Genomic DNA, 21,006 nt, shown 5'->3' with positions numbered 1-21,006 from the left:
CCCGGTGCTTCCAGTGCAACCTTGGGTCCAGCAGCAGCTGCAGGCTGCCTGCCTCCCCCCCAGGCACCTGGGAGGTTTGGTGGTTGCCAGGGAATTCAGCGGCCCCAAAGTAGCCCCTCTGGGTGGAGGCCTGAGTGGTCTCTCCCACCAGGGCTGCTTTATCCGGGTGCCAAGCCAACCCTGCTGCCCCCCAGGAGACCCTCCGGGAGAGGAAGTGAGCCACGGAGTCAAGGACAGACACTCGCAAGTCCGACAAGACTGTTTTCTTCTCAGGATGACCCCCGAAACGGGAACATTGGGGAGCGGGTCTGAGCCAGAACTCGGCAGCCAGTTATCACGCAGATGGGAGTGTTTCACGTCGGCACTGTGGGGGTTGGGAAAGAAAGGGGGTGAGTGGAGGCAGGGCCTGGGTTCTGGAAGCGCGAGTGCCCCCTTCGCCGGCTGCATCCGCGTGACCGGCAGGGGGCGCCAGTTCACCTGCGCCGCCAGCTTGGAGGCGGCCTGTCAACTCAAGCTCTTAAGTGCCCTGATCCTGGCTCGCTGAACCCCAAAGCGGGGCGTTCTGATGGGGGTTATCTGAGCAGCTGCTGACCACTCGCCATCCCTGGGGTTCTGCAGTAGGCCGCGGGGAGCTGACGGGATCGCGCCTGTCCGCGGCAGCAGCGGGCGCCTGGCAGCTCGGGTGCGGCCTCCCCTCCCTGCCTTGCCTGGGGAGATGGAGGACTGGAGCCCCCGGCAGAAGAGGGGTGAGGAAGAACTGCCGACACGCTCACCTTTGACGTCCAGCCTGCACTCGGCCAGCGCCTCCCCCAGCTCGTTGACCGCCAGGCAGGAGTAAGTCCCCGAGTCGAACGGGGAGGGGCGGCGGATGCTCAGCGTCAGGACCCCCTGGTAGTTGGTCATCAGGTACTTGGGGTCCTCCCGGATTTCCATCTTGTTCTTCATCCAGACCACCTTGGGCTGTGAGGGTGCAGGAGAGGAAGCCAGCTCAAAGGCCTCCCCCCCAGGTGCTGGCCTGATGGGTCTGGGAAGGCCAACTTAGCTCCTAGTCCTGCCTGTGCCGCCTCCTAATTTGGCTGGATGGCCTTGGACTAGTCGCTTCCCTGCCCTGACCCTCAGCCTCTTCCTCAGGGGTGGGATGAGAGCTCCCGGTTGTCTTTCATAATAGAGCACCCCTCCTGGTGGGAGCGCAGAGCCCCTCGCCGTGCCATTCGGGCGTCCCCTCGACCCTCACCTCCCTTCCTCTGCTCAGCCACGCCACCCCCTCAGCACTTTGCACTGGCTGTTCCCGCCTGCAACACTGCCCTTCCCACCTCTCCTCACCCAGCCAGCGCCCTTCTTTCGGGTCTCGGCTCACGTTACCCCCAGCGCCCCCGCAGGAACAGGAACGCCTCTTTGGCCCTCTCATAACTCCCACCATGCCCGCCACCCTTGCAAATTTTATGGCGATTTGCGCAAACATCAGCCTCCCTGATGGAGAGGAACTTCGTGTCCAATTCACCCAGCACGGAGAAGGCCTCTACAGTGTGTGTCGGGAGTGAATCACGGAAGGAGGGAATGAATGAATGACGTGAATCGATGAATGAGGGGATGAATGATTCATATAAGCAAATGGAGCGAATGAATCAACCGAGTGGTGCATGAATAACGAAGGCCTGAGAGGAGTTAGTGAACGCAGAGGCTCGATGAGGGGGAGGAGTGAGCTGGGGGTGCAGGGCCCAGGCTAGCCATGGGTCGGCACTTGGCAAAGGCCCAGGGTCAGCAGTTTGGCTTCTCAGGCCTGTGGTCCTGCAGCCAAGGCCAGAGCGAGTGGGCGCGCACAGCCTGGGGCCCCAAAATGGTTCAGGGATGCAGGTGGCAGCAGGTGAGGCCCAGGGGCCGTCATGTACCCGGCCAGGTCTAGGCGAGTCACTGGCCGGGGCTGCCCACATCCGGTCCCTGCTGGTGCTCTGGAAACCTGGAGGGGGTAGGAAGACGTGGGCAGCCCCGGGTGGGAAGACTGTCCCCCCAGAATGTTTCCGAGGGACATCGGAGTGTGATTGTCTGAGACTGGGGCTCCAGGCAGCAGGAGAGACAGAAGGTGAGTGAAAAGGTAGCCAGGACCGTGCAATAGAGAAAGAACGCGCAGGGAAGGGGCTTCGCCTGGGAGATCTCCCTTGTGCATGCACATGGACGGACGCACACACACACACACACACACACACCCTTGGGTGGCCCCTGACGGCGCAGTTGAGAGCAGCAGAGTAGCCAGCCACCACCACCCGGTCTGGCAGCGGCGTCAGGAACTTGGGAGGCGTCCGGAAGTCGTGCTCCTTGTAGGCCAGGGGTTTGAAGGACAGATCTGGGGGTGGGGGGAGGTGCGCCCATCAGGCCACCCCTCCTGACAGTCCCCTGACCACCGTCCTCCGTCACTAGGTGCCATCAACTTTTGAATGGGGGGAGGGTAGTGGGGGGGTCCCACCTGTCTTGAGGATCTTGGCCGTGTTCTTGGAGACCCCAGGGGTGTCGCTGAGCCCGCAGATGTTCTCGCTGAAGACTCGGAAGTAGTACTCGTTGCCCACAATGAGGTCAGACACGGTGCAGTGGGTGGGCCGGTTGTGTTCATAGACGTTGAACCACTCCTAGCGTGGGGACACAGGCAAGAAGGGTTGCCACCAGAGGGTGAGAGAAGCACACCCAGGCACGTGCCACACGGAGCAAACACACTATTCACAGCAGTGGAGCTCCCCACGCACCCCAAATGTCCTGCAAGGGATGGCTGGAGAAAAAAATAGAGTAGCTTCGCATTGTGGAGTATTACTCAGCCATGAAAAGGAATGAAGGGCTGATGTGTGTTCCAATGTGGAGGGACCTTGGAAGCAAGATGCTAAGTGGCAGAAACTAGACACAAAAGGCTACATAGCACATAGCTCCATTTATATGAAATACACAGAAGAAACGAGTCCACAGAGAGGAAGCAGGTGCTGACTGCCTGGACTGGAGAGGAGCAGGGGCAGGGAGTGGCTGCTTGTTTCTCTTCGTATTTTTTAAAAAGATTTATTTATGCATACAAGAGCTGGGGTACAGGCCGGAGATGCAGGGGGTGAGAGGATTCACTCACCAGAGACAGAATGTGGAACAGAACAGACTGACTGAAACACACTGCTGAGGGGAGCAGCAGGGGGCAGGAGAGGTCTGCTGCGCCATGTGGGTAGCTCCCTGGCCCGGGACGGAACCCACGCTGCAGTGGCTGCGGACAGCTTCATAGTGCTGACACTTAGCCCCTGCGCCACCAGGGAGGCCCCTCTCCACGTTTTTATTTTTCCTTTTGGGGAGTGACTGAACACATCTGGCGTTTCCGAATGATGGCACTGCCCAGGAACTAGATGGAACATGCCACACCTTCAAGTGTTGCTAGTTTTGTTATACCAACTTTGCCACAATGTGAAAAAAAAAAGAAAAATTCGCGCACCTCTCTCCACCCAAAGGCGATACCCCAGCGGTTCCCCCAGTCGCGATGCCTCTGGCTCCCGGCTATGGAATCAGGACACGCGCCCAGCTTTTCTCCCCCAGCCCCACCGCGGCCCGCCTGCCTCTCACCATGGTTTTCTTGTCGGCTTTCTGGATGAAATACCCGGTGACCTCGCTGTTGCCGTCATCCCTGGGGGGCTGCCACTCCACCAGCGCGTTGGTGCCCCACACCTCCTTCACCATCACGTTGTCGGCCGGGCCCGCTTTCTCTGGCAGGTGGCATGGGGGGTGAGCGCAGGCCCAGACCCCCCACCGTCCGCTTCATCGCCTCCTCGCCCCACTCCGACCTCCAAGGCCTCCCAGGCCCCCACTTCCTCGCCTTCCGGCGCCAGGCCAGCCTCCGCGCCCCCTCCCAGGCCAGCCTCGCCCCACGCGGCCCACTGCCCGGCCCAGCCCAGCCCAGGCCTCGGCGCGCGCACCCACGACGCGGATGCGGATGGTGGCCTCGTCCTTCATGTTCTCGATCTGCACGCTCAGCTCGTACTCGCCCGAGTCGGCGCGCGCGGCCTGGCGCACGAAGAACACGGTGTCCAGCTCTGTGGTCCGCACGTGCACGCGGCTCGCGTCCAGGGGCGCGCCCGCCTTGGTCCACACCACCTGCGGCCGAGGCTTCCCCTGCGCGGCAGCGGGGGCGGCTCAGCCGGGGTGACCTGCGGAAGCGCCCGGGCCCCGACCCCACCCGACCCCGCTCGGCACCTGGAAGGGGACCACGAGGTTGATGGGCTCCCCGACTTGGCGGATGTAAGTCTGGCGCAGGTGGCGGGGGAGGCGGATCTTGGGTTGCTCTGGGGGCGCAAACACAGGGGGCGGCTCAGCGGGGCAGGGGGGGGGGCACCCCAGGGAGGAAGAGAGGCGGCGGCCGAGGCCGTTGCGGGAGGACCGTATGGTGGCGCAACAGGGCGGGTGGGGCGACGCCAGCTCGGTCTTTGGGCCAGCGGGGCGGGCCGGGGCGCGCACCCACAATCTCCCGGATGGTGACGGGCTGGGCCAGCGTGGCCGGCTCGCTGCGCCCCGCGATGTTGACCCCAACGACGCGGAAGGTGATTCTCGCTCCGGTGGGGAGGTTCTTGACGGTGAAGCCGCAGCGCTCCACGGGCTCCGTGTTCGCGGGGAGCCACTCCTCGGCTAGGAGAGAACAGCGCGCGGCTCGGTCTCGCCCGGGGCCGCTCCCTCCTGAGAGGGGCGATGGCAGGAGGCGAGCGGAGGGGTGGGGCTGGACGAGCGCCTGCAGTCCCGCCTCTTGGGCAGGTCCTGCTGGGGGGGGGGCAGTGTGGGAGGGGCCGGTGGGGAGGCGAGTGTGGGGGTGCGGGCGGGGCCGGCGTGGGCGGGGCCGGTGCGGGAGGAGCCGGTGTGGGAGGAGCAGGTGTGGGAGGAGCAGGTGCGGGAGGGGCCGGTGCGGGAGGAGCCGGTGTGGGAGGAGCCGGTGTGGGAGGGGCTGGTACGGGAGGAGCAGGTGTGGGAGGAGCAGGTGTGGGAGGGGCAGGTGTGGGAGGAGCCGGTGTGGGAGGAGCCGGTGTGGGAGGAGCCAGTGTGGGAAGGGCCTGCCCAAGGCGGGCTCTCCAGGAGCGGGATCTGAGCCCTGGGGCTTGAGGGCGGGCGCTGAGGCTTGAGGGCCACAGGTGAAGGGAAAGAGCGGGGAGTGGCCACCCCCAACGTGCCCTGCCTCGGCCTCTGCTCTGAGAGGAAGGCACCGCCCGGTCAGGCAGGGCCGAATCCGCATCTGTCTGGTGCGGCCCGGGGTGGGGAGGGGGGCGGTGTGGACCCTTCCCGGCTGTCCTCACGGCGCAGTGACCACGGCAGCCGTGTCCTCAGCCACAGCCCTCCCGCCCGTGGTTGTGGGGTGTGGGATACCCTGGAATACAGGGGGGCAGGCGGACATGCCATGGGGCGTGGGTACTGACAATGACTGGGCGGTCACCCAGGCGGAAGGCCGAGGTGAAGAAGTACAAATGGGTGATGAGAGGGTGATGAGAGGGTGGTGAGAGGGTGCTCCCGGGTGGTAGTGGGATGATCCGAAAAGCTTCGGGGTCAAGGGGTGGTTGGCCGGATGGGCGTGAAGAAGGTGGGAGGAGGATCCCCAGAGAGAAAGGGAGGGAGGGAGGAGGGGCATGTGCGCAGCTGTGGGCAGAGATGGAAGATGGAGGGTGAAGGGGGAGCGCCGTGGGAGGGGACAAGCATGTCAGGGCCTGGCTTGGTCCCCCGGGGAATCAGGTACCCTCGCGCCCGTGCCCCGCTAGGGCCCATGGCTGCAGGCGCGGGCGAGGCACTCACAGCCCTCCAGGCAGTACTCCACCAGGTAGCCGTCGATGCCGCCCGCCCCGATCCTGTCCGGGGGCCTCCACTTGAGGGTGGTGGTGGTGTCCGTCACGTCCTCCACCGTCAGGTGCTGGGGCCTGCTGGTCGGTGCTGCCGGGACCAGGACAGGGAGCGGGTGAGGAGGGTCGGCTGGCGGGGCAGGAGGCCGAAAGGGACGGGCGCAGGGGAGTGGGTGGGCAGGGGCGCGGGGTGGGCGTGGGGAGCTGTGGGTGAGGGGACGGCGGGGCGCGGGCGGCCCACCGATGGGCATGAAGGGCTGGCTGTTGACGCTGGGCTGCGAGACGCCGATGGCGTTGACGGCGAAGACGCGCATCTCGTAGAGGACGCCCTCGATCATCTTGGTGGCCTCGTAGGTGGTCTCCGTGAACACCTCAAAGTTCAGCTTCATCCAGCGCTGAGAGCCTTTCTTCTTCCGCTCCACGAGGTACCCTGGATGCCCCCAAGTGGAGAGAAGCGGGGGGTCACAGGTCACAGGTCAGAAAGGGCATTGGGGGTCACATGACCCAGAAGAGGTCGAGAATCCTGGGCGATCGCAGGGTCACAGAGCGGTCATAGGCCCCTCCCCACAGGGTGGGGTAAAGCGGGGTCACAGAAAATGCCGCTGTTGACCACAGTGAGAGCTTCCGGTTGTTGGGGAATAGGGAATGATGGGGGAGACCAAGAGGGTCATGAGCGGAGGCGGGTGGAAAACCAGGTCTCAGGGGAGGCTGAGACCCTGGCAGGTCAGGAGGTCGCAGGTCAGAGGGGTCAGAGGTCAGGGTTCATAGGATGCTGGCCCGGGGCGCTCACCTGTGACAGGCTGCCCCCCGTCGTACTTGGGCGGCTCCCAGACAAGGATGGCCCAGTCCTCTCCCACCGAGGTGACGCGCACGTTCTCCGGGGGGTCCGGGACATCTGGGAAGGCAGGAGAGTCAGGGGGCCCCTCTCCACCTCGGGAGCCCTCACCTGGGCTCAGCCCTCACTCTCTGCTCACCCACAACCTTCAGGAAGAGGGAGGCCACGTCCTCGCCGGCAGGGTTGGTGACCTTGATGGTGTAGCGGCCCTCATCCCCCCGCTCGGCGCTCTCGATCACAAAGCTGCTGGTCTCCAGCCGCTGCTCTATGTGGGTCCTGCCCTCGGTGGCAGAGAACACCTGGACACAGCCCCCCGTTGGCCTCTGCCCTCCCTGCTTGGCACCCCTGTGGTTCCCATTCCGGCCCACGGACAGGCCTTGATCCAGCCCAAGAAGATGCCAGATCTACCCCCGGCCTTGTCCTTCCTCCCGCCCACCTCACCCCCAACACCACCGGGTCCTGCCCAAGCCCCACTCCTCTCTCTGCTGTACTCCTACACATCTCTTAGCACCCGCGGAGAGGTCGCCTCTTCCAGGGAGCACTCCTGGATGCCCTCGGCTGACAGTGGTCGCCCATGCCCTGAAATCTCCTAGGCCCAGGACCTCCCTTTATCTCGGCCCCAGTCACCCTGCACTGTGTGGGTATGTGTCTGCCTCGCTCCAGATGTGAAGGCGTCTGGAAGGCAGGGCCTGCGTCTGATTCGTGGCTGTGTCCCGTGCACAGAGCCTGGCATGGGGGAACCTCGGAGTGTTTGCTGAGTGGAGGGGTGAGTGGCAGCTGTGTCAAGTCTATCCATTTTACAGAAGAGGAAACTGAAGCCCAGAGGAGAGAAGAAAAATTGAACTGTCCCCGGGCCTGGAACATACAAGGTGAAAATATCTGTTGGGTGGATGGATGGTGAGCGGGTGGATGGATGGATGGTGACAGGTAGGTCGAGCGATGGAGAAATGGACAGATTAATTATTGATGAGTGGATGGCTGCATTAATCAATCAAGTAATTGATGGATGAATTAATTACTACTAGATGGCTGGCTTGGCCGAGTGGTTCGTTAGTGGACGATGAATGGATGGATGGAGGGATGGAGCGCCCCCACCCTCCACCCCCCGCCCCCTGTGCTAGGTCCCTACCACGTGACAGACACATCATTTCCAGTCAGCAAAACAGGCCTCTGGAGAAGGAATCCTCATCCTCACTTCACAGACCGTGAAATGGAAGCCCAGAGAGGGGGAGCGACGTGCCCAAAGCCGCAGAGCAGAACGGAGAGGGAGAAAAGTCAAGGTACAGGAGCACCCCATACCTCATCTCCCCTCAGCCAGGTGGCGACCGGAGGGGGTTCCCCTGTGATGGCCACGTCCAGCCTCAGCTTGTTTCCAGCCACAACCACAATAGAATTCTCGGTGGCCTTTCCCGAGCAATCCAGGTGTATCTTCGGTGGCTCTGATGGCAGCGAAGAGACACGGGGGAACGTGGGCGTGGGCACCTGGGCCGTCCAGTCCCAGCAGAGGGCTCCCTGAGATGCAGGCCTCCAACAGCAATACCTGCTCAGCCCGAGGTCCCCTCAGACCCGGGGGTCCAGGGCCCAGCTCCTCCCTCAGACCCAGGGGTCCAGGCCCCGCCCCTCCCTCAGACCCGGAGCCCCCCCCCCGGTGCTTACCTTGCTTAGGGACATACTCCACCTTGATTTCTGGAGGACAGAGAAGGCTGGAGGTTAGGTGCGCAGCCAGGAGGCCCCATATCCCACCCTTACACCCCAGCAGGAGAGGCTCAGGGGCGGTCTCAGGCCGTGAGTGTCCCCGTCCACGTGTCCCCGGAGAACATGGGGCTCCCTCTGTCTTCTCATCCGACCCCCGTGAGAGGGACAGATGCCGGCGGTCACCCCAATGCAGTTAGGGAAGGAAGCCCGAAGGGACGTCTGGCTGAGGGAGGCGGGTGCTAAGGCCCCGGGGGCCAGAGGGTTCTTCACCCAGGAAGTTGAGCTTGGCCGAGAGGGACAGGGCGTAGCCGTCGGGCACAAATGTGTAGTCAGCCTCGTCCTCGGGTCGCACGTCATCAATCACCAGCTTGTGGATCCTGAGGGGGGCGCGGGATCAGGCCGGGTGGTTCTGGGGACACCACGGAGGGGCGCCCTCCTTCCCCGCCCCTTTTTTTTAAAGATTTATTTTATTTATTTGTGCATAAGAGCTGAGGGGCAGGCCAGTGATGCAGAGGGTGAGAGGAGTCACCAGAGACAGAGTGGGGAGCAGAACAGGCGGATCTAATGAAACCCACTGCTGAGGGGAGCAGTGGGGAGACAGGAGCGGTCTGCTGTGCCATGTGGGTAGCTCCCTAGCCGGGGATCAAACTCATGCTGCAGAGGCTGCAGACAGCTTCATAGTGCTGAGACTTAACCCCTGCGCCACCAGGGAGGCCCCTCACCTGCCACTTTATTCCTGGTTTGGGAATGCTCTCACCCGGCTTCCAGTCTCCCTGCCGCCTGCTAGCTGTGTGACCGCGGGCAAGTCCCCTACCCTGTCTGTGCCTCAGTTCAGCTAGAAAGTCAGAATAGTGCCTATGTGGACTCTAAAGACACAAAACAAGGGAGCAAAAAAAGCAAACCAAACCCTTGAGATCTGAGGTCAGAATGGAGGCCACCTGTGGCGGGGGGTGACAAGCTGGGGGGGGCGCAACCCTGCAGTGGAGGGTCATGGGTGCTTTGATGATGGGCGTGGATAAAATGGGAGTGACAGTGACCCTGTGCGCCTGGGCGGTTGTGAACATCTGGAGAAGCCTTGGGCGCGTGGCATGGTATTAAGACTCACTAGGACCTTGCAGCCAACAACTTCCTTTACCTGGTAGAATGTGCCAGAAATGCTCCCAGCCCAGAATGTGCCAGAAATGCCTCCAACCCAGGCTGTGGCGGTCTCGTACATGTCCCCTCTCCTGGGACCCCTGCTTCTGCCAGGCGAGCATGTCAGGCAAGAGAGGGGGACAAGAGGGGCCACCCTGGTGGCGCAAGGGGTTGAGCACAGCGCTGTGAAACTATCAGCAGCCTCTGCAGCGTGGGTTCGGTCCTCGGCCAGGGAGCAACCTACACAGCACAGCAGACCTCTCCTGTCTCCCCACTGCTCCCTCAGCAGTGTATTTCTGCTCTCCACTCTGTCTCTGGTGAGTCCTCTCACCTCTGGCCTGTACCCCAGTCCTTGTATGCATAAATAAATCTTTAAAAAAAAGAGGTCACAGGGCCTCCCCTGGTGGCGCAGCGGTTGAGCGCTGGGTTGCGAGGCTGCCCGCAGCCTCTGCAGCACCAGTTCGATCCCTGGCCACCGGCGAGGGGCCCACAAAAAAAAAAAAAGGAGGTCACAAGGGCTGAAACAGGCATCCTGACTGCCCTGGGGGGTCCCGACGGCATCCAGGCGAGATGGGCAGGGCCAACGGGCAGCTGACCACAGTGGCAGGAGAGAGGCTGCTCCAATCAGCCGCCCCAACCACACCACAGATGAGATGCAACACGGGCAGGCGTGGCTCAGGGGTGTTTCGGCAGCATCATGCCACCCCTGTGACCGGTCCCCCCAGGCCGGGCCCCTCGCCCAGGTAGGAGGCGGTGCCACCATGTAACCACATGCAAGGACGCCGGCCTGGCAGTGGCGCTGCCTCACGGAAATTCCTCAGACTGTCCGTCATTAAGGGACACCCGAGTGTACGGCTTGGTCTGTGAAGCCCCCAGTCTGGGGTCATCAGCACGCAGGGTGCCCGCACCTACCTCCCCACGTGGGAGATGGTGATCCGCTTGCTTGGCCGCACCTCCACCCCATTCTTGTACCACTTGCCGGTCACCTTCTCGTCTGACACCTCACACTTGAACACGGCCTGGTCGGAGGCCTTCACTGTCAGGTCCGCGATGTCCTGCAGCACCTCCAGCTGCTTCTCTGGGGATGGGGGGGGGGGGGCTCTCACAACGCCAGCCAGTCGAGGGTAGCGAGCACCCTCCCTGTGCCCAGGACTGTCCCAGGCGCTGGGGGTGCGCAGCCCCACCATCTATAGCCCAGAGACAGCCACTGGCCTCTTGGAGCTCACGGGTAGTGGGGAAATATGGAACAGGTTTATCAGGGGGTGCAGCGGCATGTGCAGCAGCCCTGAGGAGGTCAGCATGAGCAGAGCAGGTGGCAGGGCAGGCGGGGGTGGGGGCTGTCGTGCCCCTACCTTCCACGATGAGCTCAGCCTCGCACTGGCCACCGTTGGTCATGACCTGGAAGCGACCGCTGTCCTCCAGGGACACGTCCGAGTAGATGAGTATGTGGCGCTTGCCGTCCTTCTTGAAGCGGTACCGGGCCTTGTAGGAGTCCTCCCGGGTTATCTCCACCCCATCTTTCATCCTGGGGGGAGAGGGGGCAGTGAGGGGTCTCTCGGCCCGGGTCTGGGTTTCAGAGGGTGTCAGGGGCCGGACCGTCCAGAGAAGAGGTCAGGAGGGAGGTCATGGGTCACCGGTGAGGGTCAAGGAAAGAGGAGGAGAGGAAGTCACAGGTCTCAGAGGGGCCAGTTGGAGGTCGGGACACAAGAGGCCCCGGGGAGGGTCAGAGGATGGAGGAAGCTCAGTGCTCACAGAGATGCCAGATGTCGTGGTGTGCCCCCCGAGACTCCACCCACCCCACTTCCACCTCCTCATCACACAAACCTCAGCTCCATTGTGACCTCCTCTAGGAAGCCTCCCGAGGCCACGGCATTAGATACTGCCCGTCTGAAGTGCTGGTCCAAACAGAGTGTTTATCTGTGTTTGACTTGACTAGAGCCTGTCCCCACCTCCTCCATGAGCCCCAGCTGTGCCCACATCACGCGCTTCAGGCTGCTACATCTCTTCCCCGGTATCCCCACTGTGTGGAGAGCTGCCGCGCAGCCGGTGCTCGGAAAATAGTGCTGGGCGAGTGAACAGATGCAGGAATGAATGAGTGGGTGGTAGATGAGTGGGTGGGTGGGTGGATGATGGATGTGTGGATGGATGACGGATGGATGACGGTTGATGGATGGATGATGGATGGGTGGATGATGGATGGGTTGGTGAGTGGATGGATGATGGACAGGTGGGTAGATGATGGATGGATGATGGGTAAGTGAATGGATGATGGATGGATAAATGATTTAATAGATCTGAAATATCAGGGACCTGGAAAAGGACCCTGAAGAGGATGTAGATTCTAGGAATTTGTAGAGAAGTTAGTGCCTTTAAGAGAAAAAAAAAATGTTTTTGAAATTCTAGGAAGAGCTCATAGGTGAAGGTAAAGTCTCCTGGTGCCTGCTGGGGCAGGTCAGAAAGCTCCAAGAGACGCCGTAAAGATCACAGCTGAGGCCCCGGCCAACTGGAGGCCAGGGGTCAAGAGTCACTTACCACATGAGCTGGGCGCCCTCTTCTGACACCTCCACTGCCATTTCTACCCGGTCACCCACATACACCTGCTGGTCCTCAAGGGGCTTGACAATCAGGACTGGAGGTTCTGGAGGGTGATTGGGGGGTGGGGGGGTGGAAGGTCAGTAGCGGCAGAAACCCCCCTCCAGAGCTCCGTTCCCCAAGCTCAGGTCCAGATGAGTCCTGGCCTCACCTTTGACAAAGAGCTCAGTGAAACACTTCTCGTCCTTGACGGCGACCTCATAAGCAGAATCATCCGCCAGCGTGCACTTGTTGATGGTGAGAATTCGCTTCTTACCAACATTCTCAAACACGTACCTGTTGCACAAGGCTCCGCTCAACCCTGGGTGGGGCCCGAGCCCGGGGGTAGACCTGCCCAGCAGTTCTCAGGGAAGCCTTTCCTCCCGGAGCCGAATTGTGCAGGAACTGGCTTAACTGCTACTATTCTGGTAATCACGGAGGACACGCTAACTGTCCACCCTGCCCTGTCTGGCCGCGCACAGGGCTGCCCAGCTAGAGAACTACATTTCCCAGCCTCCTTTGCGGCGGTGGCCGCACGCTCTGCGTGGCCCAGGGCGGTGGGCGTGGACGTGAGGGTCGTGATGGCCGCTCCCTGCTGCCCCTGCCTGTCCAGCAGACACAGACACGCCCGACACCCGGCTTCAGTGATGCCCGTGAGGACAAAATATGGGACCTGGTCCCCCAAAGGCCCCGGCGAGGAGAGCCAGGCAGCCCCCCCGCACCAGGAGAAGGACGACCTCTAGCTGCTCCCGGTGGGGCCTCACAATAAACACCTGCAGTGTGCGCCCTGGAGGTGCTGCACCCGCGCCTGCTGGCGAATGGCGACCTGCCCTCCGGGAGCGCCTCTGTGCTGTGGCAGCATTTTGAAAAGGCTGCCCAGTCGAGGAGCAGAGACTATTGAGTTGCTGTGTCATCATCACCATGGTCACAGCTGACCCTGAACAACACAGCGGGTGGGGTGCCAAGCCCCCCACGTAGTCCAAAACCCACGACTCTCCCAGAACTCAACTACGAGACCTGCTGTTGGCCGGAAGTGTCAGGGCCACCCCCATGGGTGAACAGCGACCCTGCAGGTCCCGTGGCACACACGCGCTGCGTGTGCTCTGTGCACGTGTCGTGAGACTACACACAGCGAGGCCAGCCAGAGATGGGGCTGTCACAAGGCAATCAGAAGGAAGGACAGTGACAGCCTGGACTGGGCTGAGCGACACAGAAGCTGACCTGGCCCCGCACGTCTTCCAGGACACAAAATGCCCTGGATGTCCATGTGTCTGACTCACCCTGGGCTTCAAAATGGAAAAGGCAACATGACAGAGACATGCGTACTTGCTGCTCGGCTTGATCTCCTGGCCGTTCTTGTACCACTTGAGGGGAAGGTCTGGGTCGCTGATCTCCACCACCAACTTGACCTTGTTGCCCCTGTCTACTTGGTAAGCGGGGTCCAGCTTCTTTGTGAAGGCTAGAGATTGAGGGATGTGGCGGGGGTGGAGATGAGGAATGCTCCCTACCTGGGCCACCCCAGACCCACCAAGTCTCTCTTCCCGGACTCTCCAAGGTCAAGGCCAGGAAGCCTCCTATGAAGTTGGGGGTTCTTGAAAACGGGGCTCTATGACACCTCAGATTGGGGCCTCCAAAAGCTAGGTCCAGGGCCAGACAAAAGATACCCCTCTCCCCTCGGGCCAGCGCTGACCTGCACTCTTCTTGACCTCGACCTTGGCCTTCTTGAGCCGCTTGAGCATGCCCCGGAGGTCGGTGATGCCGTACTGGAAGGCGATCTTCTCATACTCGCTCTTCTTGGTGGCTCCTTTGAGGAGTTCCCAGATCTCAGGTGGGATGCCGAGGTCATCTTCATCCTTCTTCTTCTTTTTCTCCTCCTCAACCACCTCCCTGAGGGTGAGAAGAGCAGGCCGCAGCCACCGTGGGGGTCTCCCTCTGCCTTCTGTGCTTGCTTGCTGTGTGACTTGTCCCGGTCACCTTTTTAGTACAGTGACCTCTCTGGGTCTGCACCATCTCTATCTTCTCCTGCCTGGACCATCTCTATTCTCTCCTGCCTGGACCATCTCTATTCTCTCCTGCCTGGACCATCTCCTGAGCCTCCTCCATGGTCTCCATCCAGTGTCTTCTCTACCAGTGTGTCCCCTCACATGGCCCAAGTGGGGTAGTTCTGACACCCACATTAGCTGCCATCCGTTTCCTGCTCAAAACCTTCCATGGCTCCCTAACCCTCAGGAAGCCCTGGTCACTTAGTCTGATAATCCCAGCCCTGTCCAGGTCCCATCACACCCCTGCAACCGTCCAAACCATGCTGCTTGCCTTCCCCTGAACTCCCTGGGCTCTCTCCCTCCTCCCAGACTCTGCAAACAGTATTTCTCTGCCTGGACAACCCCTCCCATGTCTGCTTCCTGCTGGACTCCTCTCCATCTTACAAGACCTAGTGACAAAGCCCTCTCTTCTGGGGGTGGGGGCACTCCTGTCTTCCCAGACAATGAATTCTCTCTCTCTCTCTCTTTGGGCTCTCGTGGCCCAGCGGGCCCCTCTCTGACCACGCGAGATGCTCCTGGTCTGTGTCCAAAACTGTTGAAACAGACCCATCTCACCAAGGCAATGCCCAATCGGTGTCAGGAATCCAGTCAAACTTCTCTGCCCCCTGATCTCAGCCCAGGGCCTCAGAAGTTGTTTGACAGGTGAGAGAGTGAGGAGACTTGAAAAATAGGAAAGCGGGATGGGGACCACAGGGAGATAGAGCAGTGGGTGAATTGGGGGGCACGTGGATATTTGGACTGAGAAAAATACAGATAGGGGGCTGATGAGCAGAGGGCTGGAGGGGTTGCTGGGCGGCTAGGCTGAGGGACAGGTGAGTGGAAAGATCAATGCATGGGTGGGCGGGTGGGTGAAAATGTTGAGTGGTGGCTGGGAGAGTATGTTCATGGAAGATGGCTGCGTGACGACAAACATGACTAGAAATACGCAGAGTTGTGGGGATTTGCTGTGGGGTAGGTGAGTGAGGAGAAGGAAGACTCACAGGCAATACATAGGTGTACGAGTAGACAAGCACCGCGAGGATGGCATGAAATGGCCAACGTCCAATCATGTTGACCTGCAGAAGGTCACTTTTGTGTGGATTCATCTATCGGGGTAGATGAATGTGGATTATTCTATCAGGGTAGACGAATGTGGATTAATCTATGGGGTGGACGAATGTGGATTAATCTGTTGCATGGAGGAATGTGGATTAGTCTATGGGGTGGACGAATGTGGATTAATCTATCTCATGGACGAATGTGGATTAATCTGTGGGTGGAAGAATGTGGATTAATCTATGGGGTGGACGAATGTGGATTAATCTATGGGGTGGAGGAATGTGGATTAATCTGTTGGTGGAGGAATGTGGATTAATCTGTCGCATGGAGGAATGTGCATTAACCTGTGGGTGGAGGAATGTGGATGAGTCTGTGGGGTGGGCGAATGTGGATTACTCCGTTGGGTGGAAAGGTGTGTCACTGAAGAGGTGAGCAGTGGGTAGAGAAATGGGTGGCCGCTGAGCTCGGCTGGGGAGGGGTGCAGGTGCGGATGGACAGACAGGTGGAAAGCGGGGGAGGGTGGCGGGCAGGCAGCGGGATGGCTGCCTCTGTAACGGGGAGGCGGAGGATCTGCGGGCGAGGGTGGCAGAGGCCCTCAGGAGTGGATGGCTGAGTGTAACGGCAAACGGGGAGACGATGCTGGGCAGACGTGCGGGGGTGTGGTAGAAGGACGGACAGACGGACAGGTCAGCGGGTGGATGGACTGGCAGGTGAATAAATAGGCAGCTGGTTGGAGGGATGGATGGTGCACAGAGTGAAGGGTGGCAGGGTGGGCCAGTGGATGGAGGGATGGCTGGACAGATGGAAGGCTGGATGGTTGGAGGAGTGAAGAGCTGGGCGAGGAGGTGAGCCGGAGCCGGAGTAAACAGGAGAGTGGGTGTGAAGACACTGGGAGGGAGGGAGGGCGGGCAGGTGCATGGTGGGCAGATGGCAGGGGGTGAGTTTGTCACTAGGGGTCTGGGCGGGTGGGCACGTGAGTGGGTGGGCAGTGGGTGGAGGGTAAGTGGGCAGTCCTGCTGGCAGTGAGCAAGCAGCCAGGTCACGGGGCCTCCCCTCCCACCCCCTCTGCCTTGCGCTCCTCGTCCCCCGCCACGCCAGCTGGCTGCGCTCACCTCTTCTTCAACAGGCTGCTGAAGTCCAGCTCACCCGCGTCTTCTGACTTCCCTTCATCCCTGTGGCCATGGAGAGAGGGGGTGATGAGCCCCAGTGAGATCCTGTCCCCGCAGACTCATCCTGGGTCCCCTCTCTTCGCTTCCCTGGCCCTCTTCTCCCACTGCTCCCTCTCCCAAGGGAGCACCTCCCGCAGTCTTTGGAGCTCGGAGGGACCCTCTGCCAGGGCGCAGGGCCACTTACGAGCGCCTGAAGCTTTCTAGACCCTGTCCAGAGGTGTCCTCACGGTGTGCTGGGAAAGGCAATGTGGGGAGGGGTAGTGAGCTGTGGCAGGCCTGATCTAAGACCAGGAACACCCCTTCAGACCTGCACAACCTCCCCCAGACCTCCCTATCACCACCTCTTGAACCAGCACATCCTGTCAAGCCTGGACACTCTACTTCTAGACTAATTTTCATGGCTGCCAGGCATCACCCTCTCTCAGCAGCCCATAGCCCTTCACACATGGATCAGCCTGGACAATCTCGTTCCCTGTGCCCATGCTATTTAAGCCCCCACATATCCTGGGCTGCAGGTCCCTAGAACCTGTACACACTCATGGCTCCATACACATGGCCCCAAATCTGGGTCATCTCCTGTTAATCCTCTATACCCCTAAGCCCGCCCACCCTTGCCCTCTTAACCGGGACACTCGTACTTCCCAAGCTTTTACTGCTGTTTTCTCAAGCCTGGACACTGAGATCCTGGCATCCACATAATTCACCTCCTGATCCTTCTCATGCACTCCACAAAAAACTGAACCCTTTCATCCTCCACTTTGAATACCCTGAATCCTGAATCTGTACCCCTGCCTCCAAAAACCTCCGTCTGCCTCACGCCCACATCTATTCACTCTCCTACCCTTGGCTGATACATCCATCTCTCCCACCCCAGACCCAGACCACTCAGCCACCACCCCTGCCAGCACACCCTCCACATCGATGTTGAAGCCACAGCTGTCACAGACGTCCTTGGCTTTGACTTCGAGACGGTAATCCCCACGGTCCCCCAGTATCACCTTCCCAATTCTCAGCTCCAAGGTGTATACCTGGGGGTGAGAGCCAGGGGGGTGGGTGCACGTGACCACCGCCCAGTGCCACCCACCACCCCTGGAGCCCATGTCACAGCCTTCTGAGTCCTCCCCTCACACCTCAGGAGGGGCCACTGAGACCTAGAGTGAGGAACTAGAGATGGCGGCACCATCTTTCCCCAGGCCAGGACAGTCTTGACCACTGGAGGCCCTTGTCCTTGACCCTGAGACCTTTCTTAGAGGGCACACTCCATCCCCAAGAGCACCCTGCTCCAACCCAAACCTTCTCCCCTCCAGCCCATGCCCGCACCACCTCTACCAAGCAGCCCTGCACAAACTCCAGCCCCACCAGCTCCAGGTCCACTGCTATGCCTCAGACGACAGGGCTTGTGGGAAGAGAGCTGCACAACGTCCAGCCCCCGCCCTCATGCCTGGGGACCCCAGAGGGTTCTCACATTGCTGGCAGAGTCGTGAGACTCCTTGAAGGTGAACCGGGCCCCGCTCTTGCTGCCCAGCTCCAGCCACTTCCCCTTGAACCATTTGATGGTGGGTTTGCCTGGGAGCTCCTTCCCGTTGATTTTGGCCACAATCACTGCATCCTTTCCTGGGAGCGAGGGGATTTGAGAGAGCAGGGAGGGGTGAGAGCAGTGGTGGGGGGCCCTAGACTCGACCAAGAGGAGTGTGACTTCAGGGGCTCCCGGACGCCTCCCTCAGCCCCGGGAGTCCAGGCCCCCGGCCCCTCCCTCAGGCCCCCATTACCAGCCTCCACCGACACAGAGTCCGGCTTCTTCAGGAACACGCCGGTGGGCTCCTCGGCAGTGGGGGACTGGTCCTCAGGTGGGGCTTCTGCTCGGGAGATAGGATTGGGGGACTGGGGCGGCTGGGAGGGGGGCGGTAGACCGTGTTGGGGACAGTGCCTAGAGCCAGTGAGTGACCTTCTGTTCAGAAGCCACAGACGGCGGAGAAAGTGGCGTTTCCTGCCCCGGGAGAGGCCCGGATCACCAGGGGACGCGTGACTTGGGCAGGCTTCTCCCCCACACCTGCGGCCCTCAGTTTCCCCCTGTGAACTCGAGGGCGGTGGGCCGGCTGGTCTGGAGTGGGTCTTTGGAGTAGGAGAGGCGTGAGGACAAGCTGGGCTCTCAGAGCCGGGCAGGAGCGGGAGCTGGCCAGCCCGGGGCGGGGTCTGTCCTGGGGCACCCGGGAGCCGCAGAGGACCGTGAGCAGGGAGAGGAGGGTCAGCTCCGGGGCCTCCAGGAGGACGGGAAGGGTACAGATGAGCGAGGGAGCACGGAGGATGGGATGCCAGGTTCTGCTGGGCTCCGGGGAACTCCGTCTCACCTTTGGGGAGCTCTTCGGGGGCCTCCTTGGGGGCCTCTTCCTTGGGAGCTGGTTTGGCAGCCTCTTTGCCTTTGGGGGCCTTTTTGGCGGCCGCTGTGAGGCAGATGATCACAGCTCTGGTCTTCCAGACCCGGGGTCCAGCCCCCCAACTCCTCCCTCAGACCCGGGGTCCAGGCCCCCAGCCCCCCTTCCGCAGAACAGGAGTGCAGCCTTGTCCAGGTGTAAATTGACCTCTAATCCCGAGAGCCTGAGATCAGGTTTCCTCTGGGCAGCACGCTGTGCCCCATCCACGCAGGCCACCAGGCCTGACCTTTTGGATCCTGGGGGTAAAATTAGCTCTTCCGCGGTGGCAACCACACGCTTCTCGCTGACACAGCATCTTCACCTGCCTTGCCTGCCGCCTCCTGCTCTGCTGAGGCCCCAGCCACAAAGAGGGGCTGAACCCCCACCCCATAGCCTGGTTGGCCTAGCCCAGGAGACTGCCCCCCAATGGGAGGAGGGCCCCCCCCACCCCGGGGACTCGGTGTCTTTTGGGTTTACTTCCCCAAAGAGAGAAAACCCCATCTCCATATAAAGAAATACCCTCGGGCCCACGCAAACAAGCACCCCCAAACTGCACATAAATAAGACAGGCCAGCCCTGCTGAGAAGAAACTCTCGTTCTTACAGGGGGGAAGCCCAGGCCCTGTAGAAGGGAGGGGCAGGGAAGAGCCCCCCTCACCCCTCATCTCTATGCACACAAGGGCCCTGACCCCCTATGAGAAAGGCCCAGCATTCACTCAGAGCCGGGGCCCCTATTCTACCCAGAACACCCTTTCCTGAATGTAGAGCACCCCACTCACCAGGCAGCTCCCCAACCTACACCAGGGGGCCCCATCCCCACCAAGAAATCTGTCACCCAGAAGCCCCATCAATATCCAGAGATAGGCGCCCCCAACTCCCTATACAGGAGGGAAGTCGCCCCACACAGGGAAGGGGATCCCTCAGCAGACAGCCCCACCCCACACAAGGAGGGAAGCCTTCCCCCCAGCCCCTCAACCCCTGGAGAGAGGCGCCCTGAGTCCCCATTCAGAAAAATCCCCTTTAAATCCCGCTCCTCCTCGGGGAGACCTGCCCCACCTGGTTTTGCCTCAGGCATGTCAGCACTGGCCTCTGTCCTCTGACCCTCTCGCCTGGGCCCGGGGAGGACAGGTGGGCCCCCAGGGGGGCCCTTTAAGGAGTCCAGAGACTCCCAGGAGGCTCTGGGAGGCATCAGAGTGCCTCCCCCACCTCCCCTGCTGCCCCACATTCCATTAGCAAGTTCTAAAGGGCGACAAATAACAGCTGGATGGGGCGCCAAGGCCCAATGCCAGGGCCTGAGGGGGGGTGGGGGCCTGGACTCCTGGTCTGCAGGACCAGGCCCAGGGCCTCCTGGACTCCAGGGGCTGAGGGAGGAGGCGGGAGGCCTGGACCCGGGTCTGAGAGAGGAGGAGGGCTGAGGGCTGGACTCCTGGACGTGGGGACCTGCGGCAGAGGGAGAAGGTGAGGGCCTGGGGGGGGGGGAGAGGGGGAGGCTCAGAGTCTGGGGGTCTGGAAGTGGGGGAGGTCCAGCAGCCGGAGCGCTGGCGCGGGGCTGGGGGCAGGGTCTAGGAAGCCATTCTTAGCATCTGCGAGTCAGGAGTTTTCGGGAAACCAGAGCCTGGAGGGAGGGTCTGGTTTCCCGGGGCAGGCAGGTCGGCAGAGGGGGAGGTTTTCGTGCCCGCAGAGAGGACACTGGGGCTCCGGGCTCGCGCGCCCCGCCCCCCGAGTGGGCGCGCCCGGGGGTCACCGCGTCCCCGGGGCTCCAGCCACCTGGGGCCCGGGACTGGCCGCCGCGCCTCCTGGGACCGCGCCCGGCTCCTCGCGACGCTTCCCGGAGCGGGCACCGGCACAGGAGGGGGGTTGCCCCGGCGGGGACGGGCGGGGACGCCGGGAAGGCCCTGGAGGGCTGCCCGGATGCTGGCGCGCTTCCCGGCAGGGACCTGCGGCGCTCCGAGCCGGGTGGCCGGACGCGGGGGGCGGGGGGCGGTGGACTTGGGGGCGGGGGATGGGGCAGAGTCTCGGGGAGACCAGGTGTTCTGGGGAGAAGGGCGAGGTGAGTGTGAGCAGGCGGGATTAAGGAACGCTGGGTGAGGGACCCCACGGCAGGGAAACAAGTACCTCGGGGTTTCTTCCCGCCTTCTCTGTCCCCCCTCTTTTCCAAAACCCCCTAGGAGCCGGAATCGCGCCCGCCCCCCGGGAGCGCCCAACCAACCCGGAGGCAGCGTCTGTGGGACGTCACGAGTTGCCAGGTGCACTCGCACGCCAGCCCGCGAGCCCCGGGTGGCCGGGG

At 61.7% G+C, this 21,006-nt stretch overlaps 1 protein-coding gene across 1 annotated transcript; it reads right to left on the bottom strand.

Annotated features, from left to right (window-relative positions):
- Positions 1 to 265: 265 nt before the first annotated feature.
- MYBPC2 (myosin binding protein C2) lies at positions 266 to 19,809 on the bottom strand. Its single transcript, XM_084256771.1, has 28 exons — positions 19,776 to 19,809; positions 18,658 to 18,750; positions 18,079 to 18,165; positions 17,775 to 17,923; positions 17,220 to 17,337; positions 16,494 to 16,542; positions 16,253 to 16,312; positions 13,751 to 13,947; positions 13,387 to 13,519; positions 12,233 to 12,357; positions 12,022 to 12,127; positions 10,842 to 11,014; positions 10,402 to 10,567; positions 8,626 to 8,732; positions 8,317 to 8,346; positions 7,960 to 8,099; positions 6,800 to 6,959; positions 6,616 to 6,720; positions 6,067 to 6,255; positions 5,782 to 5,916; positions 4,468 to 4,635; positions 4,207 to 4,295; positions 3,930 to 4,125; positions 3,580 to 3,719; positions 2,462 to 2,621; positions 2,205 to 2,341; positions 774 to 960; positions 266 to 364 (listed from the first exon to the last, which is right to left on the bottom strand). The coding sequence occupies exons 1-28, from the start codon at positions 19,792 to 19,794 to the stop codon at positions 354 to 356; spliced, it is 3,429 nt and encodes a 1,142-aa protein (XP_084112897.1). The 5' UTR covers positions 19,795 to 19,809; the 3' UTR covers positions 266 to 353.
- Positions 19,810 to 21,006: the final 1,197 nt, after the last annotated feature.

This window comes from Talpa europaea (genome assembly GCF_964194135.1).
Source record: "Talpa europaea genome assembly, chromosome: 16".
Lineage (NCBI taxonomy): Eukaryota > Metazoa > Chordata > Mammalia > Eulipotyphla > Talpidae > Talpa > Talpa europaea.
Note: the sequence above shows the minus strand (reverse complement) of the source record. Positions and strands in the feature narration are given on the sequence as shown.

Bases quoted from the DNA above. Each gene is read 5' to 3' on its own strand.
- MYBPC2 (XM_084256771.1), bottom strand. The intron at 6,256-6,615 runs GTGAGCGCCCCG...GGGGGCATCCAG, and splicing joins CGGGGGGCAGCCTGTCACAG to GGTACCTCGTGGAGCGGAAG. The intron at 961-2,204 runs GTGTGTGTGTGT...GCACCCTCACAG, and splicing joins CCGTCAGGGGCCACCCAAGG to CCCAAGGTGGTCTGGATGAA.